The following is a 20,717-nucleotide window of genomic DNA, read 5'->3' as shown; positions in this document are numbered from 1 at the left end:
CCTTTTTCTTCGGCCATCCTTTCCGCCAGCTTTCACCGCGCCGGCGAATGAAGTCGAGCGCTCAGCCGCAGTAATTTTAATATAACAACGAGAAAGCGGGATCCCTCGGAATAATCGGATACAAGGCTAATCCGTCAGCTATGATACAAGTCCTTCCTATTTTCGATATTTTTTACTTTGTCTAATCTTTCGTCAGGATTGTAATCAGCGATCACAGGATGCTTTATAGCTTGCGTTGATGAAGAGAATTTTTCATTGTGTTTCATCGTAAAATTTGTTACAAGTACACATACGATGATGAGCTTGAGACAACTCGGTAACCTAACAAATATTATGAGTAACAGGAATTTTTGAAATATATAAAAGACATTTCCCATACAGCACAGGATGCAATATAACATTTTAGCAATATTGTAGCAACATTTTATCGACGTTGCAAGTACATTGTGAAGTTGCCGCAATGTTACTAGAATATTCTTAAAAACTTAAAAATTACCATACTTTATTCTAATACAAAATTTTTATAAATCGAGACGAAGTTTTCTTGCGCAACGATACATAATCATATATAAAATTTGTCTTTACGTGACTACGTATTTAATGTTACATATATCGCATTGAGAGAAAAAATTGTAGTAGTGACAACTATACAAATTTTGTTAATAAAATTATAATATATAGTTAAATAAAAGTTATTGCAATTAAGTTAATGGTTAAGAGCATTAATAAAAAATAGTTGTAATACGCTATTTAATATAGTAACTAAGACTATTTTTCATTAATTCTCTTAACCATTAATTTTGTTGCAATAACTATCATATAGTTTACTTAATTACATATTATAATTTTATTTAAAAAATGTATATGGTTGTCTCTTTATAGTTGCCATAACTACCATTTTTTCTCTCAGTGCGTCTATTGTAAAGCTCGCTTACCCTTAATAGGACAGCTGAATAATGAGTTTTCTGCCTCATGACATTTCTTCTATTGATAAATGTGTTACATTATCTATTTATGATATAAAACGCACCGATCAATATTACTGTGCATGACAAAAGAGTGTTTAAGATTGAAAATTTTTTGCGGTATCGTGAAATTTTAGTAAGATGTATATGTTTATCGCTACTGGCATTTAATTACAATTAAGTATCATACTTTTTAACTAACATATTTTAAAATCATCGAAATTTAACTATACAGTTAGTAAAAATAATCAAATATATTTTATATTTTATTAAAATATATAATGGATTTTATTAAATCAGAGAAAATCGCATAAAATTTTTCAAAATGCAATCTTGTCTTACTACTACCTGATATATTTTCAGGATAAATTTTACGAGAAAATTCTTTTTGTATACGTAATACAAATTTTTTCTCATAAGCGCTTAATCCGAGAGTGGTTGCAGCCCGGTTATTTTTGCCGCATATTTTTTATTTATATCTCTCTATTTATTGGCATTTTAATATTTTTTCTTTTACGTATATCTTTAATATTTCTTCATGTATAGTATGAAGAATTAGTGTAGACATTCTTATTTCTATGTGAAATTCGATGTATTTACAACAGTTGATCTAAATTGGAGATTTTCTATCAGGGCAGCCATGAAGTAGAAAACTTTTGATTAGACCATCATTGTTTGTAATCTCCGCTTAAATTCGATAATTTTATAAATTTAGTTAGCAGAAATAAATGCATGATAAAAACTTTATAATACTTTTGTATTTGTAATATTTATTACATATGAACTTACTGTCGTATCTTTTAAATAATATAATATGTTTTTATCTTTACGACACTGCGCCATTAAATGTCCGAAAGTACATCAGTTACGAGGTTGTAAAGTAAAAGAGTATATGGGAACATAATACTATACATATATTAAATTTCAAAAATTATAATTTTCTTGTTACTGGATTGTGCTACTTATTAATAAACTAATAATTTTAACGAATATAATAGAGTTAAAATGAAAATATATTAACATTATTAAATTTCATTGAATTTACACATACATACATCTATAAATACATATGTGTAATAAATTTAATAAAAATAACAGAGGTTTGAAAAAAAGGAATGAGAAAAAAGTGAAGAAGAGAAAAAAATGAAGGAAAAAAACGACGTAATAAAATTATTTTTATTAACTCTGTTTTTTTAAATTATTGACAAATTTTTTTATTAATTATTATTTCGTTATATAATACATACATATGCACAATTATATTTCGGTCAAAATGACGAGAACGCGCCTTCGCTTGGATTAATCCTTTGTGTGCTCTCTGTCATAATATTTTATATGTATTTATATCGGACACCTGTCCGTGCAATGTCGATTTCAAATTTGCAACAATTTGATCCTAAAATATCTTCTCTGTATAATAAGGTTTACAAAGTTTAAAAAAATTTGTGCAGTAAATGGTTAATCTGATGATAGACCGTCCCTTAATAAATCTGAAGACTTTATACCTTCATAAAAGTTTAAATGAGTTTTTTAGATTTTAATAAGATTTTCGCAATTTTTAACTTTGAATCAAATTTCTGTCAGTCTTAATGTCGTATTGCTAAGAAATATACTGGCGCATATTAATAGAAACACCAAAATACGTTATCGCATCATTAAAATGGGCTTGCAATTCCCCAGAAAAGGGAGGATTTTTCATGACGAAAACGCGGTGCATTTAGTTGTTAATTATTGCCACTCGCGGTCTCGCAATAAAAGTTGAAGCAAGACGAAGCGACGAACTTTCGCCCACTGAATTTCTAGCATCGCCGCGCCGGCAGTGCTCGAATGGCGCGATAACAATGATTTACGGCGCAATAATTATCTGTCTTGCCGGTGGTAGTCGAGCGCGGATTCTTACGTTCTTGATGAAGGACCGACCCTCGTAGTCGTTCTTCTTTTATTTTTTTTTTTTCTGAACGCCAGTAACGCGCAATTTTGTCGAAAAGTTATCATTTACGCGATTACTGTTGCGCTCAATTTCGCTCAGAAATCATACAACGTCTCGTAGGATTACACTTTGGTAATTCAAACTCGCGCTACTAGCACGAAATTAGCATCAGTTAAAATTGTTCACGAGTCCACTAAATCATCTCCTTTATATCGACATTACATATTCTGCGAGATATTCCGTTGCTTTTTAAATAAGAGTTGTTTATTAATTGCGCGATTTTAGAAGAGTTAACAATTTAAAATAACCGATTATAAAATTCCAGTTCAATTCAACATTATTATTTAAAATATCTATGAGAAAACTCGAAATTTCCAGAAAATTATTGTCTATTGGGAAAAACAAAGAATTCTCGTGGAATTTGCGCTGTCGGGACTTTAGAATTTTTTGTCGAAACTATTTTTTTAGATAATTTTCTTTTTATTTACAAAATCTTAGTTATTGTAGTAGTATTTTATTTTAGATGTTTAGAGATAAGTTTTATGTTGGTTTTTAAGCTTTATTTTCTCTTTGACGTTACTTAAATGTTGATAGTTTCTCCTTTTGTTCATGACGTATTATATTTTCAGTAATCAAAATGATTTTCAATTTGTAAAAATTAATACTGAAAACTCATTTGGGAACTTGCATAGAAATTGAAACAACTTTTTCCAAGATTTAAATAGACACTATTTTATTTCACGAGATACTTTACCGAAACATATTTGTTAAAAAAAAAAAAAAAATGTTCGTTTTGTATAGAATACTTATTCTTGAGCACAATTAACTCTAATAATTTTGATACTATCTCTTCATTACATTTTATAATGAGATTAATTTAAGATTAGTGTATTATTAGTATATTCGCCAGAGCGTACGTTCTCATTAATTAAATGTCCTTTCGCCCCGCAGGTGCCGGTGGAACGGAGAACTCTGCCCACCGATTTACCAGGACCATCCCGTCGACGGCCGTTCACGAAAAGGCACTCGCCATCGGCAGAGGCGTGCTCCTCCGGGGGTAGCAGCGGCGGTGGTGGTACTGGCGGCAGCGTCGTTACCGGCACCGGTTCCGGTATGCAGACGTCGTGTTCCCTACCGGAGACTCCGGTGTTCGCGAGGGGCAGCGACATCCCCAGAACGCCGCAACACGCTGGCAACCCCACGCAATCGAGGCGACAACCCGGCTGGTACGCACCCACCACAGCTACCGGGTGAGCATCGACAACCTCTTTGTTTCATTCAAAATACATCAGGAATGATATTTATTTGCGGTCGAAAGTCTTCGAATAATCGGAGCAATTATTGTAACTAGCTTCCTTGTGGTGGAAATATTTTGCTGAAATTGTAATAAATAAAGTTGAAATATTACTGAATCACATGAAATTGTCTTTCATAAGAATTCAAAATGAAATCAAAGTTGTAAGGTTTAAATAAAAATCAATAAAATCAATGAATTTACTGAAATCAGTCAGCAGAATTGATCAAAATTCAATATTTTATGAGTGGATCGAAATGCAAATATTTCAAGCAAGTCTTAAAATTATAAACAAATAAATGATTTAACGCACTTTAAGAAAATGTTAAAAATTCTAAATATTGTAAGGTTAAACATTTTTAATTACAATAATTTGTAAATTCAAATATTTGTATTATAATTAACTTGCAAATTAAGTAGAAAACCTTATTAAAACTTAATTTGATATTACTTTGTTTTTGTTTTATTTCTTTTCTAACATTTTCATCGCTCATCTTTAAAATTCATGGTATTTCAATATATTTCAGTTTTCAACTTTTGTTATTAAATTTATATAAATTTATATATATATTTTGTATTTTTTTTTACTGTCTTTTCATCATTCTTAAGAATTATCTTTGGAATTCATAGTATTTCTCTATAAGTATAATTTATATATATACTGAAATATATTTCAACGATATTTTAGTAATTTTCATTTCTTATTTCAAATATTTCAGTGATTTATTTCCATCAGGGCTGATTTTTAGTATTCTTATAGAATATCCCAGATAACAGAGCGTGTCTAAGCAAAATCGTGTAAATCTATGATTGCTTATGATGTTGGTAACTTGCCCTGTATATTTGTCTTCGACAATTTTAAATTTTATCTGACACTGAAACAACACACAGGCGTAACGACGCATGTATGCATTGCCAGCAGTTTAACAGAAAGATAGCATAATCGCATTTTTAGTCATATAACAGCATTGTGTGATCTTTTAAATAAATTATAGCAACATAACAGCAACACAAATTTTGATGGTGACAGTGAAAGTTGCCGGCAAGTTGCTATCCAAAGTTATCATATCTTTAAAGCATTTGCCTACAAATGTGGGCTTAGTTGCTGCAATTCTGAATGCAACACATGTTATGTTATGCTTGCGAGAAACATACCAACAACAAATATAGACATGTTGCTATCTGGGTAATTTGTCGATTGCGTGAAAAGTTATTAAAAAAATGAGGGCAAGACGCTCGATTCATTTGTTAAAATTAATTTGGACACTTGCTTTTTTTTATATTTCCCATATGTAAGAAATTATTGTACGCTTTACTAATCTCTTTGCGTAACTTTCAGCTATCGACGGAACAATCCTGGTCTAGAGCAAGCCATAATCGGCACTGAGCTTCTACGGCTGGCGGGCGGCCCGAATCGCGGATGGTATCCCACCAGGAAGGCGAACCAACCGCGACCGGCGTCGATCGAGCATCTCGAGCGGCTGAATAATGCCTATGACGCACGGCTACCGAGCACCGGGGACCAGAGGAAGCCGCTGACTCTGCCCACGAACATCACACCCAACAAATACTTCGGCCAAAGTAAGCACAGCTCCGCCTCCAGCACTCGCGAGGCGCTACGGAGGGTCACTAGCTTGCTCATCAAGAAAGGTAAGCGCCGGAGATTCGCGCTATTAGAAAGCACCACGCCTGAACATTCGGCGCGTGGCGTAGTTAGGAAAACACGACGTCGCTGACAACCCTGAGATATCATGGATCCCATTTGCGCTCAAGATGGATTTCACGGTTTCGTATTTTGTTTTCTTTTTTTTCCCTCTTTCTCAGCAGTGCTATTATGAATTCAACATGCGATCAAATGCGCTTACAATGATGGCATGAGGCTTCGAAGATTCATCTTTTGACATGTTAGCAGTACTCATAATAGTATTGTTGGTGGACCGTGGAATGTTACTTGGAACACAAATGTGGACACGATATTTTTGGATTGTTGCCGTGATGAAGAGATATTGTAAGCGATAAGCGACAATTTTTGTTGAACTACCGTTTAAATTGTGTATTTTTAATGTTATCGCGGGAACTTTGGTTTATTTGACTATGAAATGATTTGTTAAATCTTAAAGATATATACAACATTAAATTCAATTTTTTTTTAATTTTATGTTGCTCTTTTATATATTATTATATAACAAATTCTTATTGAATCAGTATGTAGTTTGTGATTTTATTTAAATAACTGAAAATTTTATAATAAGAAAAATTTCGAAATAATGCAGAAATTTTTTCTTAAAAAAAAATTAAGAATGATTTATTGATCAAACGATATATCTATAATGTGTTTTATTGTTCTCTTAATGTATTTTAACGTAGAGGAAATAAGTAATACCAAATGTAGAGCATGTATGTACAATAGTAATACAAAGTGACTTAATTATTTAATCATTTCTACCATGCATAATTTAAAAAATAATTAATATATCTTTAGTAGCCCATTAACCAATACTTACACATAATTGTCATTATTGCTCTAACAAATCGCTTACGTCGTGTTTCCTAAAGCTTTCGCTATTTGAAAGCCCGTAATCTTTGATAAGTAACCTGTGAAAGAGTTTTCTGACTTGTATCGTGTGACCTTTCGTGGCATTTGAGTGCCACTGACTTAATGCTATCTCATTCTTTAATCTCATATCTTTAATATCTTGGAATGCTTGCTTCTAAGTAACTTATTAATGCTGTAATCATTAAGAAATTCGTTTGTGTCTATGCGTATGTTACTTAATGTGTAATCGATGTCCCAATATTCCTTCTACAGTAGCATCACGATAAGATAGACTTTCGGAATATATATTATTACTTTTCACTTCTTAATGTTCATTGAAACATATAATATTTGTCAATGATCGAGCCTTAAACAATTTACAATTTTTTTATTGACTCGTGTTTGTAATTTTCCTTCTTTTTAATACCATTTTTTTTCAAATATAAAATCTAACTTTTCTGTATCACTTTCGTACACGTTTATACACGGTCTGTTGCATGTAGCATTCCTGCAATATCTTTAATTTTTTCCGTGAAATAACATTTACCTTAATTCTTATCATTTATCAGGAATGTTAACGTAATAATGAACGTTTATTACTTTTTATAATTTAGAAATAAGTCGCAATAACCGCATGTCTAACATGTAGTTGAATACAAGAATATTGTATGTAAAACCTTGCATTTTTTATGACTCACTACTATTGTAAATATGCATAATTCAATAAGACAAATTGCATCTTTAAAATACAGTAGTTTTTAGATATTTATTCATACAAAATGTGTGAGATAGCTTTAAATGAAGAAAAGCTAATACCGACTGTTGATTCTTATCAAACGTCGATAACTCTATACAGTTACACATGTATTTTCATACCTCAAAATTTCAGTCAACGTAAGACATTACGTACATAATTATAACTGTTATTGAATAAAAAATTTTTTATATTGTAAGGCCTGGTCTCATCAGCAGCTTAAAAATTAACCGGTTAATTTTATGCAGTGCCAACTGCAAAACTTAAAACTGATTGTGTTATTTTGTTTTTTGTCTGTTTTATGCAAATTGTAATTTATTTATTTAAAATATAATATTTTAAATTAATATTAAAATAATTAAAATAATTAAGAAATTAGATTAGAAACCTAATCAATTTTACGTTTTGCAGTTAACAATTCATAAATTTGATTGGCTGATTTTTATTTAAGTTAAATGGAGATTAGTCCTAACAGTTTTATAATCTATAGCCAATCACGTAACCAAATATACTATTGTTAAAATTATACTATTGTTAAAAAGTATTCAATATCTCGATTTTTCATCACAATCGTTATATAGAAATACTTCGTCACTAGAATCTAGAGAATCTAGGGAATATTTCTTGGCAAGTGGCATTGCTATAGGTTCCTCTCTGCGCAATGATCGCGCGATTTTTGTCGCACCACGTGTTTTACGTGCGCTGTAACGTGGCGCTATCTGACAGCATCACACCGAGTCATTTTCCAGTTGAATGTAACCGACCTTGAAAGCTCGTCCGCGCGGTTGGAGAGGGCGACAGGAGGGAGGGAGAGACAAGGCCTCGGCCATGTTACACGTTGCGAATCGTCCCGCGCTCCTCTATTCTGATCAGTAACGTAACTTACGAAACAAGCACCCTTCCTTTCATTTTTTTTTCTTTAATCATGAAAGAGTTGTGTATCGAATTAAAAAAGTTTTAGTTTTTAAAAATTAGTAAATATAAATTTCTTGCAGATATTAGACATTCATACATAAAATATTCCGTACACGTATAAATTTTGACAATATAATATTGTTCTCTTTGGTTAAGTTTTATAAATTTGTAATAGCATTTTTTGCTTTTATCCTCGTAAATCGTTCCTTCTGATGAACCTCGAGGACAAAATCGTTATCGATCATCTTTCGTAACACTTCATCGGCATGAATATGCGCGACACAGTTTAATATAGGCCCTCCTCGGTACAGTTACTCCTGTATACGAAAAATAAATTTGCAAAAAAAATTCAGGGGTCCCGTGGCTACCTGCGCCCAACAAACATCGTCGTGTTCGAGCGGATAGACAAATGGGAGGGGGGAGGCGCGCGCAGAGGGTACGCCACATTGTGCGTGGGACATCCCCGCGCGCGCAAACGAGCGAGCGAGCGAGTGAGCGGGTCCGCTGCCGTCGCCGCTGCCGCCGCTCCGGAGGTGTCTCCTTCACACCCGAGGGTTCCCGTTATTGATTCGTCCGACGGAAGGTTCATCCGCGAATGTTTCCGCGTCCGCCGATTCGGCCGCTTGCGCGCCAGCGCGCAACCCGTCTGTACACCTCGTCAAATTTTCAGACTCGCGCAAGTCGGACTTCGGACTTGGAGAAAAGCACTACACTAATTTAAGAGAGAGGGGGAAAGAAAAAGAAAAAGACGGAGTGGGGGAGATGGGGGGAGGGCGGGAGAGAAGAGAGTCCGGTTCGATAGATGTAGTCATTTAAGAGTCTAAGATCCGGACGCTCGGAGTCGGTCCTAACCGTGGGACAATTCTGCTTCTATTATTCTTTTAACTTATGGATTAGTAAGGATATATCTACGTCAAGACGCTAATGCTTTTTGAATTATACGCGATTAAAAAGGGGGAAAAGTATGCGCTAGTTTGAAGAATGCACCGCGAAGCAGAGGAAAAGTTAAGTCACTTAACTCACTTAACTCGCTTCTTCGGTTAATTTTTAGTAGCACTTTGTTCCACAGCGGAACTTTCGGATCACTGTATTTGCATCTTCCTACTCGTCGAGTAGACGCGACGACGAGGGACTTCTTTTCCTCGCGGCGTATCGACATGGCACTCTATAAATAACCGTTAGCGATAACATGCGATTTAATGCATTCGCGACATTGTGCCAGGCACTTTTTTTCGACGAGTCGCTGCTCCCGACTGTCGTTCTGATAATTCGATAAAATTATTCATTATTCTCAGCTACTTCCCTCGCGCGCTCAATTTCTTGTTAGGATGCACCAAGAAATAGTTCTGGCAACTATAATTTGACGTCTGAAATTTAGTATTTAAATACCTGCCACTGGTTTTGCGAAGCAATAAAAATCAAAGTATTACTGAATACTAAAGGAAATATTGTTAAATACGATTATAAAAAAAAGTATAGTCACTGCAACAATTGATGTGTACATACACTTTTAATTGATGGTGAAATAGCAATTCAACTGCATTGCACAGTTATATAATCATACAAATAAAATACTATATAACAATTGCATTTTTCTAGTTAATTATTTTCTTGGAACAAAACACAGTGTCCTAATAAATAATTAATTATCATTTACTATAACACACACGTTTTGCATCAATAATATTTTTGTTTTTGAAATTGTGCAAGTATAGAGAGCCGATTACGTATTCATACTGAGAGAAAAAATTATTGGAATTACCATAATTTAAAACGTATTAATAGTAATAACAATTTTTATTCTCCGGCTTATTCAAACTACATGCTGCACACATTATTAAATTATTATTCAGCATTAAGAACTGCTATGACATAGGTCTGCCATCTTTATATTTGACTTTTTTGTCAGTCCGGATTTACTTATTATTATCATAATTTAACTATAATTTATAGTTATTTTAGTACTATATATTTATAATTTTTTTAATCAAGCAAATTATAATTATTAGTTATTATTACTACATAGCAGTAAGCAAATGTTTAAAAAGTAGGTTACATTTATTATAATTGTAATTGCATTTATTACATAAAAAGGTTAATTTTATTTTTATCATCTATATCTAAATATTTTATTATATTTGAAATTATCATAATTTGTAGTAAATTTTTTTATAAAATTAGAAACACAATATTGTTATTATTAATATTATAATAGTTAAATAAAAATGGAGCTCTTAATCATAATTATTTTGCCATGCAATTATAAATATCAAACATTTTTTTACGATGGGAATAATTATGAGATCAGTGGAGCAGTCGCGCGGCATCCTAAGGAGGCTGCAATTAAGAACAAAAGATTTCAAATTTAAATCTCAGCCAGCTCAATTTTCCGTCGCCTGTGTTATTATTTTTCCGCAGTTATCCAATGAGAGGATTTTGTATTTGCTTAGTTCATAGAGATTTATTATACTTATTATAACTTTATAATGTATTGTTGAAACGCTATTTGTCTTCAAATATTTAGTTGTTGATATGACTTTTTTTCCGAGTGCGCACTCATTAAAAATCTTGTATCCAACAAATATAAATAATTTGTTGTTAAATATATTTATTCCTTAAAGTAGGTTTTTATGTGTGAGGCGAAGAGTAAAGTCTTTCTTACGGATTTCTCACTGTGAGTACACTGTTAAAAATATCAAATTCAATATATCTTTTAGTTACATATTAAATTTATAACTGACAAGCATGGAATTCAGTGCACTTTTCACATTAAATTTACATAAAATATTTTTAATGCACCTTCTTGAAATTCGCTTTCGTTACGTTACATTAAATTCTGCTATCGATTTTTAAGAATATATACTTTTATGAAGTAAAAGAAATAAAAGAGTAAAACTTCCTTCCCTCGTCTGTGTCATCAAAAGAGTAAAACATCCTTCCACGCAAATAGATATAAGTTGCACTTGTATTTTCGTTCCGTATCATGAAAGTTATATCCACAAGCGATTATTAGCTTTCAGAGAAAGAAACTTAACGATAAGTTACTCGTGTCTGTCTTCGATTTTTCGCAAGAGCTCCGAAAACAAAGAAGAATTTTCTGCGCACGTTCGAGAGTGGATTAAGACGAAATTCACTCTTAAGTCATTTGTCGCCGGTATTTATATTGATCCTTTTGCGCGATTGTCGGATTTACACCCGGTACGGTGTTTCGGCCTTATCGATTCGCTGCGAGAGTATAAACTCCAGCGAGAATGACTGTGCCGATAAGTTTTGGGCGTATATATTCGCGTGTCGAACGCGTGATTTGTGCGTGTGCCCGTTTCGCACGTTCGGCCGTCTACAGTCCTCCGGTGAATGATATCACGCGAATTCGCAGTCAAGGACATGGAAGTCCAATTTAAGGCGGATGACACAGGCGAGCTAAATATCGTGAGGACCGACCTTGCAAACTGCAAATTTAAAAAAGAGCACTGTGGCTCTCACCCGACAAAATTTTCGCTCGCTCGTTTGATGTTGATTCTTCATGTTCTATTTCCTCTATAAAGTGTAAAAGTTACCTCGACGTTTTAGATTTAACGATAACTTCGAAATGCCACTTGTTCCTCTTCTCGCATAATTTACAGAAAATCGGTGAAAACAATGTTGGTTTCTAATTTGTGTGAGAAAAATTTATAATTTTTTAAAGAATCTCTGTATTTAAAGGAAAATCAAATTCTGCAAACAAAATGAGATTATTATTCACGAAGGTTGACAAAATAACTTTTAAAATTTTCTAATTACATATTTCTATTGGAAAAAATTTTTTTCAGCGCACAGAAAGAAGTTTTACCGAAGTATCGAAAAATTTAGATAGATACAGATCTGAAATAATTTGGTCTATCAAAATAATTTTGAAGCACATTCAAGGGTAATGGGCATAATAAAATTTTGATATTTCAGCAATCAACTTGGGCGTCCTGCATAATTATTTCGATGGTCCAACAAAATTATTTTTAGATCTGTGTCTAGCTAAATTTTTAGTTACTTTAGCGCTCTTTCCGCGTACATTTTCGAAAAATATGTTCTTTCAACTAATTGTTATGATGTATCGGGGAAACACTGATTCAATATCTCTTCAACATCTCTTCCAATAGTGAATTGCGGCCAGTACAATTATAATTTCGGTCACACGCCTCATTATGAGACATCATAAGCTTCTCCGCGACTCTCACAAGGAATGACCATCCAAAAGGGGGATGTTTTCCGATCGGTTAGTAGGTGGTGGATGTTGGTAGGTGAACACGGCACGGCAGGGGCGCGAGCATCCCTCTCTCGTCAGGGCGAGGTAGTGGTGGCAATCGTTACTCCCGTCTGCTGGTCCGTCTACCAACCCCCGCGGGTGGCGGGGGCAAATACTACCCTTGCACCCGGACACGGTATCCTCCTCCATCACGGCCGAGCATTCACCGACCTCGGCGACGACAACGGTGACGACTACAATCCCGAGAGTCGCGGAACGTACACCTTGGCTGCCCGACAAAACCGACATCCTCGTATTTCGTGGGATTCTGAATTTTACAGGATGCAGCATGGATCAGTGTGAACAGTTAGAAAGCTGGAAAAATTCCTTCGTCAACTATTTAAGAGGCTACATACGTTCTTCAACGTCGATGAATTATGTTTTGATTTTTGTGAAATCTTTTGGAAAGAAAATGAAATAAATAAATTTAACATTTAGAAAAAGTCATTTTACTGGTGTAAATAAGGAATGATAAAATATTTTTTAAAAATTATTTTTAGTTCACACAGATTTAAACACGTGTTTGTTTGGCGCTGATTCAAGGCGTCGAAAAAATTTTTTCTTTATGACCGGCATGATTCCAGCTTGTGGGGTCATCGAATCTGTAAAATTACAATATGTGCTTATAAAATGATTGTGTGTGGCTACCGACTGTGCAGCCAAATTTTTGAATTTTGAAAAAAAATCCATTTTTTTATAAAAAAATTTTAATTAAAAAATAGTCAATAGAAAATTTTATTGACTACAATCAGTAAACAATTTTTATTACGAATAATTACGACTTATTTGTTGATATATTGATCCTTTTGCATAAATGTTGGATTTTTCTGGCACGGTGTTTCGGCCTTATTGATTCAATCTATAATTATTACAAATTACAAACGACAAATTTTCATCGAAAAATATTGAAAACGAGTTATCATGTCGACATTAACGAGAAACACGATTAATGCATATACGCGATCATATTATTTATAACTTTGGTTATATCTTATTTTTGTGACTTTTATATGAACTCTTTTTGTCCCATACACTCAAAATTGTAAAGAATAATTCTTAATTAAACAAAAAATCAATTTTTCGAAAGTTGAGAACGTATATAGAGCTCCTTAGCAAAATCGTCTGACCGAACCAGAATTTATTCATGAATATTTTCAATCATGCTCGTATTTTTTTCCTTGCTATTAATATCTCTACTTTACTGGCCGTATTTCACTTTTATCGAACAAAGATATTCGACGCGCGATATTATTTGCCCCTTCCCTCGCTGCCATTTCATTTTCTCAACGGTTTCCTGCTTTTTCTATCACAGCAAAAAATATTCAGTGGTCTGGTATCGCTTATAAATAAGCATTGCAAAATCATATTACCATTTTGAAAAAAGGGGTGCTCTCTACTCATTTATCTAACTTCTTTTTTGACCGTGTAGTTATCATTTAAGTAAAATGATATTATTTATCTGAATGTGATGGCCTTACCGCAACTGTTCGCAAGGCAATTTCACCAATTACATTTCGATGCACGGTAAACCACACGTTAATCTGCGCAATTTATTGAAACAATATGCCTCGATACCGGTTTTATCGCTGAGGTTACGTCGAGTTTGTAAATTAAAGCGCCGTCCGACCGATATGAGAATATATCACGGTGAACAAGTTTGGCGAGTGAGTCAAAGTAACGTGGATACTTTATAAGAGACACGTCAGATTGGAGAAAAATGTACAATATTACATAAGAATAAAACAAAATGTAATAATTGCAAGAGAAAGTCATCTATTAGGAATCCTAGGAAAAGCTGGATTTTTCTCTTTTCTCTGAAAAATTAAGGAATTCTTTGAAGAATATAGAGAATGTTTGTCAAAATCTCTAATTTCTTCGATGATTTTGTTGTTATTTCAACAAGTAATAAAGTAAAACATTTTTTTTCTTACCAAAGTTAAGCTTAAATTTTTTTCATAATAAATTTTATTTTAAAAAGTACTTCTTAAATATTTAAGTACTGACATCTTTATGTTCACGATAAATTTTCTTTCTTGTTATTCTTTCGGGGGATAAATATTAACGAAACTTTATGTGCGTATATATAAATGTGAACTTAGAAAAATTATATTTACCGAGCTCCGCAGTTTTTCTTCCTTACCTGTATGGATGGGGAAAAAAATTAACAGCTTCTCATTTTAGATAGTACTGTTTTACACGTGTTATTTCAAAGTAACTTGAATAATGATTAATTTTTTTCTCGAAAAAACTGCTCAGTAAATTTTATTCATTTCTTCTAAGAGAAACATCTAGATATCTCACATTTAAGAAATGCTCTTTTTACTTGCAAATTTGAACGAAAACGTTTACAGAATCGGGAACGTTTGGAATATTTTCTCACAGTTGAGTAAATATTCTGGCAAGAAAGAAAGGAGCTTTAAAATTTTCTTACACCAGAGAGGATACCGCAAAGAAAAGAATTTCTCGAAAGCGAGGACGTCCCATCCATCTGTGTCACTCGGTTATCTTCGTCTCGCGGGAATATCTCAGTTAGACATCAACGATGATTAGATTGCTAGAAAGACGAAACAAGGTCGTTCTCGATTTTTTTTTTTAATATTTTCATCTAACGCACGTCGCCACCGACGCGACGACGCTCGCATCCGTCCCATTAATTTCGTGACGCGGCGCGCCTCACGCGGCGTTCACCTCGCGTGAGACACGGCAATCGCTGCACGTGCCGTTAGTCATGCGAACGATGAGCTCTCAGTTTTCACGGTCGCAGGTGGATAACGCTCGCAAGCCGTTAAAGAAGGCGCTCGACGCGACGAGAGCCCCGCGCTCCATCGTAGAAACAAAATAGGCGGCCGGTCTCGGTCGCGTACCGTTAAAGTCACAGATTTCTCTCGGCTTTACGTCTCGTCAGCTTTGATTCCGCCGAGTCCTCCTCGTCTGCAGCGAGAGAAAAATGTTCGTTATTTGCGACTATGTAATTGTATTTGTAAAATAATTACGATTAGGAGCTCCATTTTTATAGTTACTACTGTAACTGACGTTAATGCGTCGAAAGAAATATTTAGTGAGGCAGATCAAACGTTTGGTTAAATTATCGAATGAATTTTGTAGTGTAGTTATTAAATATGTAGTTGTTTTGATCAAGCGATCGGGAGCTTTAACCAAACAATTGTTTTTACAACTATACCAAAGATTTTGTTTGCAGCTGTGACCAAATGGTTCGTTACCAACTATGAAGAAATTTTTCTGTAAATTATGACAACTTTAAATATTAATATAGTAGAAGTAAAATATGAAGATATGAATAAAAATAAGGTGAACCTTTTTATACAGTAAATGCAATCATAGTTATGATAAATATAAATATTTTTTTTAATATTCATTTTACTATTTACGTAGTAATAACTAATAGCTATAACTTGCATAGTTATTATAATGATAAATACAGTTGTCACATCGAAAATGATTATAAATTATAATTAAATTATGGTAATTGCAGGCTTGTTTTTCTCTCACAATCAGTGCGAAGAACGATGCGCGATAGATAGATTTACATCGATTCATCAGAAGAAGTGGTCATCGATGAATAATCGTAATTCCGCGTATTTGCGATTAATCGTCTATTTCTATACCAATATAAATTAACTATAATATAATTTTTATTTAATTTACCTCTTATCTTTTTCTAAGAATTAGAAGAAAAAGATAAAGATTAAGTTAAAATCGAGATTAAAATTACATTGTTACATTAAATTTGTATAGAAATGAACATTAGACGCAATCGCAAAATACTCTTAGGGAACATAAAGTTTTTCTTTTAACTATTATTTGTGCACCGCACGAATTTAAAATTATCCAATTTTTTCGTTATTCTCACGATTGACGAATATCTTTTATACATTTATATAGAATATAATTAATGTAATATATGTAATAATGAAGAGGTTAACACATACAGATAGTAGTAAAGTGCAAATACGTAAACTTTGTATGCTCTTCACAGGCTGCCTCCCAATCATAAAGCGTGTGTACTACATTAATCCTGTGCGTTAAAAGTACCGTATATTCCAAACAGATGAGATGTATGTACAAGACATCAAACTGAACAAAGAATGCAAGAGCTAAGCATTTCTATTTCGCTGCATCCTATCCTTTTTGTTGTTTCTTTACACTTATGTGCCACAAGATAACCGCTAAGTTACATTAATATTATAATATATATAATATTAATATAATATTTTTAAAAGATGTAATAATTTTCATAAATGTTTATAAATATTCATAAATATTTTCATAAATATCGTGTGCAATTTGGGCATAACAGTTCAGCAACATTGCAAAAAACGTTCAGAAATGTTTTGTACTGTATTAATAGCTCCCTCATTCATCTTGTTAGAGAAGATACAAGTATGTACCTCGTTTCTGCTTCGTCCGCGAAAAATGAGAGCTCGAGCGGCATCAGCTCGACGTAACCATGCACGAACCTGAACATTGCGTCGTGACGAATAGAAATTCTTACAAAACATTCTTTGAAAATAAATCAGCTACTTAAAAAACTTACCTAGTAAACATTGGAAAATATTAACAACATAAGCAACGTTAATTTTTACGCGAAAATTAAAGTTTTGCATATATGTTGTTGGCATTTTGAACATTTTTTTTATTTCGGGTTCAATCTGTAGAGCAAAATGTCCTGAGATTGCACTAAAAACAAGAACGCACAGAAAAAAATTAATATCAAATTAACAATTCATTGTTTCATATATAAGCAAGAACATAAAATCTTCTTGAAAGAATTTATAATCATGGCCATGATTTGCTTACATAAAGGAAAAAGTCTTCAAGTAAACAAATTATGTCTGTTTAAGATTATAAATTCTTCGAAGATTTTATATTTTTGCTTATACATGAAACAATGATTTGTTGATTTGATACTAATTTTTTTCTACGCGAAAAATACCCGATTGTTCCGTTAAAAGAAACATAGTAGAACGTGACATTGATATTTTCGGATCTGTTTTCAATGATAAAGAACTCCTATATTTTTAATAAGTTTTGTATTACAAATTAATTTTCTATTCATGTTAAATATAATAATAAATAACGTCTAAATCACGTCCATTTATTCTTTTCTGTAAAATAAGCTCGCAAATTTTACCTTCAATTTAACGATGAAAATCTCCCGTCTCTTAAGAAGATATGATCGAAAAATTCGAATGCTTCAATCTGTTTAAAAATTATATAGAATGTTATTTAAAGCGAAAACTATAATTGTTATATTAACATTTTAAATTTAATTGACCGTATGATTTCTAAGAAAGTAAAAAAGTTTAATTTAGAGTTTTTTACATGACATCTTGTGGTAGATACATCGAACGACTAATATATTTCATGTTACGTTACTTTTTAAAATTCTTTGATATACAAAAAAAATTATATAAATAGAGCATATTATTTTATCCTTACGAAAATTCACCATGTAGTTTTTCTCATGTAAAAAGCTGATGAAAGTATGCTAATTCACCATAGTTGACTTTTGATGAACTAAAGAAGTACAGATAACGAAAACTTTGGCAACGCTGTTGAAAAGGTGATTTAAAAAATTGTTATAAAAAAATAAATTAAAGACTAAGCTGCTTTAAGGTTCTAGGTAAACATGTCTGCCTAATTATACAGTCGAGTATAAGCCAACATTTTTTACGGTAAAATTAAGAATATGCATAAACAGTATATAAAATCCCATTAACGATTATCAAAAACATTTCATTAATTTAATTTTACTTTAAAATCAATAGTGATTTTATCGAATTCAAATAAATGTTAACATTTCAACAATTTTATTTTTATTAATAAAAGTGACTTTTTGCTAAGATCTGTCTATCGATCGTAATATCCTCCGTAATGAATAATAAAATACGATTTGCGATTAATTATTGACGATTATTAATGCCTACGATTAATACCTAATTGTCGGATGGATTTACAGCTCTCATACTTGATTTTATTGAGGTGTGCTTCACTTTCGACTGGAAAGTAGTGTTGTTCGTAATTATCGCGTATATAATTACATGGTTGGGAAATTCGGTAAGATTACCTCGCGGCTAGCCTCGCAAACGAACTGTTACATTATTTACAACACCATTTATAATGCGGTGGATACCGTCAATAGTAAGAAACTTAAGTAATGGAAGAAACTTTTACTCTCTCTTTCTCTCTTCGGAAAGAGCGCGTTCTCACGATGAAAAGCCGGTCACCGTTACACATTTACAATTGTAATAATCTCTTTTGTTCGCGCTTAACTCACCCTAGTTAATAACTTAACGAAGAATAACAAGTAAGCGCAACTTTTGTTCCAACTGGAAACAATGCGTTCGAGCGTCGCGTTTACGGTTCGTTGACGTGAGGGAGCGGAGGTATGATAACGAGAAAAAAGTAATTGATAACGTTCGTTAATTAGAATGCCCAAATTAATCTTAAGAATGAGTTAATTTAGCACGGGCTTGTGTGTGAGGACACGCACGTTTTAGTAGCTATTGTAGTCCCCGTGGGAAAAGGATATCTTTATACCGGTTAATTAAGACACTTGTCCGATCTCACGATTCACGTATACATATATGATAATAGTACATTTCCTTTAAAATTATATTACCACAATAAGACACTAACTAGTTCGAATTTTAATATATAAATACAGTGTCATGAAACAAAGTATCTATCGGATCTATCGGATAAAGAGATTATCAAGGAAAATTACACAACGCCAAACAGATCTTTCTTTGTGATTCCAAATTTTATTTATTATTATTTTTAAAAATCAATTGTTGGTAATTATCCTATAATTCGCGAATTATTAATACCTACATTTAAAAAATATCTTAAAATTCATCAACTTTGTATCGGATTACATTGAGAAAAGAACTGTTAAATTGATTACATTTTTTAAATTGATTAAATTTCTTTAGCTCAAGTATTTATTTAACTCAAATACGTAAATACTTGAATTGAAAAAATGTAATTAAATTGAAAAATTTAGTTAAGTTAATAATTTTTTTCGAATGACGATTACGAATTAACGATTAGAATTCGATTAAATCTATAATTTTAATCCATTTTGTTCTGATTGATTGAATTCTAATCTCTAATTCGCAAATCTTCAGTCTTGAATGTAACAGCTTTACGATTTTTCTTAATTCTTTCTTGTCTTTTCTAGGAATAATTAGCACCTAAATGCCTCATGTCCTACTAGAGATTTTTAGGAACATTGATTTTCAATCTGTAATCAAAATTTCAATTTTCAAATATGGTGCACCAAAATGTAAAATTTTCTTGGCATTTTAGTCCGCCATATTGAATTTGTTATTTCTAATTTTGGAATTTTTATTGCAGATTCGTCGGCAGCGTCCTCAAAAATCTATATCCATTTACATTTAAATGCAACAAAATTTATCATTTGAGTCCGTCATGGAAAAAATTATTATTTAAAACTAAATAATAATTTTTTCCATATAACTCTCACATTGACCTTCAAAATGAATCCAGAAAGATCTCTCTATCTTGATTTTTATGGAAGATATATGCATTTTTCACTTTTACCCCATTTTACATGTATTTGATCATGCAGATCAAGGGGTGAAACTCACAAAGTGAGTTTTTTTTTCGTGAATAGCTTTGTCCTTCACGTTTGACCCTCGCTTATCGTACGTATTTTCACTTTCATCGTTACTGCATAGAGAGTACATTGTACCTTGTCGCTGTTCAAGTGTTCCTAAAATGTATCGATTGAAAAGTAACTGTGTAAAATCTAGTTTTATTCCGGAGGGTTTAAAAAAAAGTTCCGAAGTATAAGTAAAGTTGTAAAAAATATTTAGCATAATCAAAAAAGGATTTTTCGAAAAATCGTTCATTATATTTAACATAGAGGTAAAAATAAATAAAAAACTAAAGGAATGAGCGGTTGAAGGTATATATTTTAATTAAAAAAAAATTGTCGTGCAATAAAGTATATTTATTTCGACGAGTGAAATTGCACGATTGTTAGGAAAAACACAAA

At 32.5% G+C, this 20,717-nt stretch overlaps 1 protein-coding gene across 8 annotated transcripts in view; it reads left to right on the top strand.

The window, feature by feature from the left end:
* Nucleotides 1-20,717, top strand: part of LOC105200666 — a 352,642-nt gene that overhangs the window by 304,639 nt on the left and 27,286 nt on the right. For 7 of the 8 annotated variants that reach the window (XM_026137093.2, XM_039457849.1, XM_039457850.1 and 4 more), the window contains 2 exons: nt 3,847-4,145; nt 5,529-5,839. In XM_026137093.2, coding sequence (XP_025992878.1) covers nt 3,847-4,145; nt 5,529-5,839 — 610 coding nt within the window. The remainder of the gene's footprint in view (nt 1-3,846; nt 4,146-5,528; nt 5,840-20,717) is intronic. The other variant, XM_039457855.1, reaches the window with a different exon arrangement.

This window comes from Solenopsis invicta, chromosome 15 (assembly GCF_016802725.1).
Source record: "Solenopsis invicta isolate M01_SB chromosome 15, UNIL_Sinv_3.0, whole genome shotgun sequence".
Lineage (NCBI taxonomy): Eukaryota > Metazoa > Arthropoda > Insecta > Hymenoptera > Formicidae > Solenopsis > Solenopsis invicta.
The sequence above is the reverse complement of the archived record's forward strand: the minus strand, read 5'-3'. Positions and strand labels throughout refer to the sequence as shown.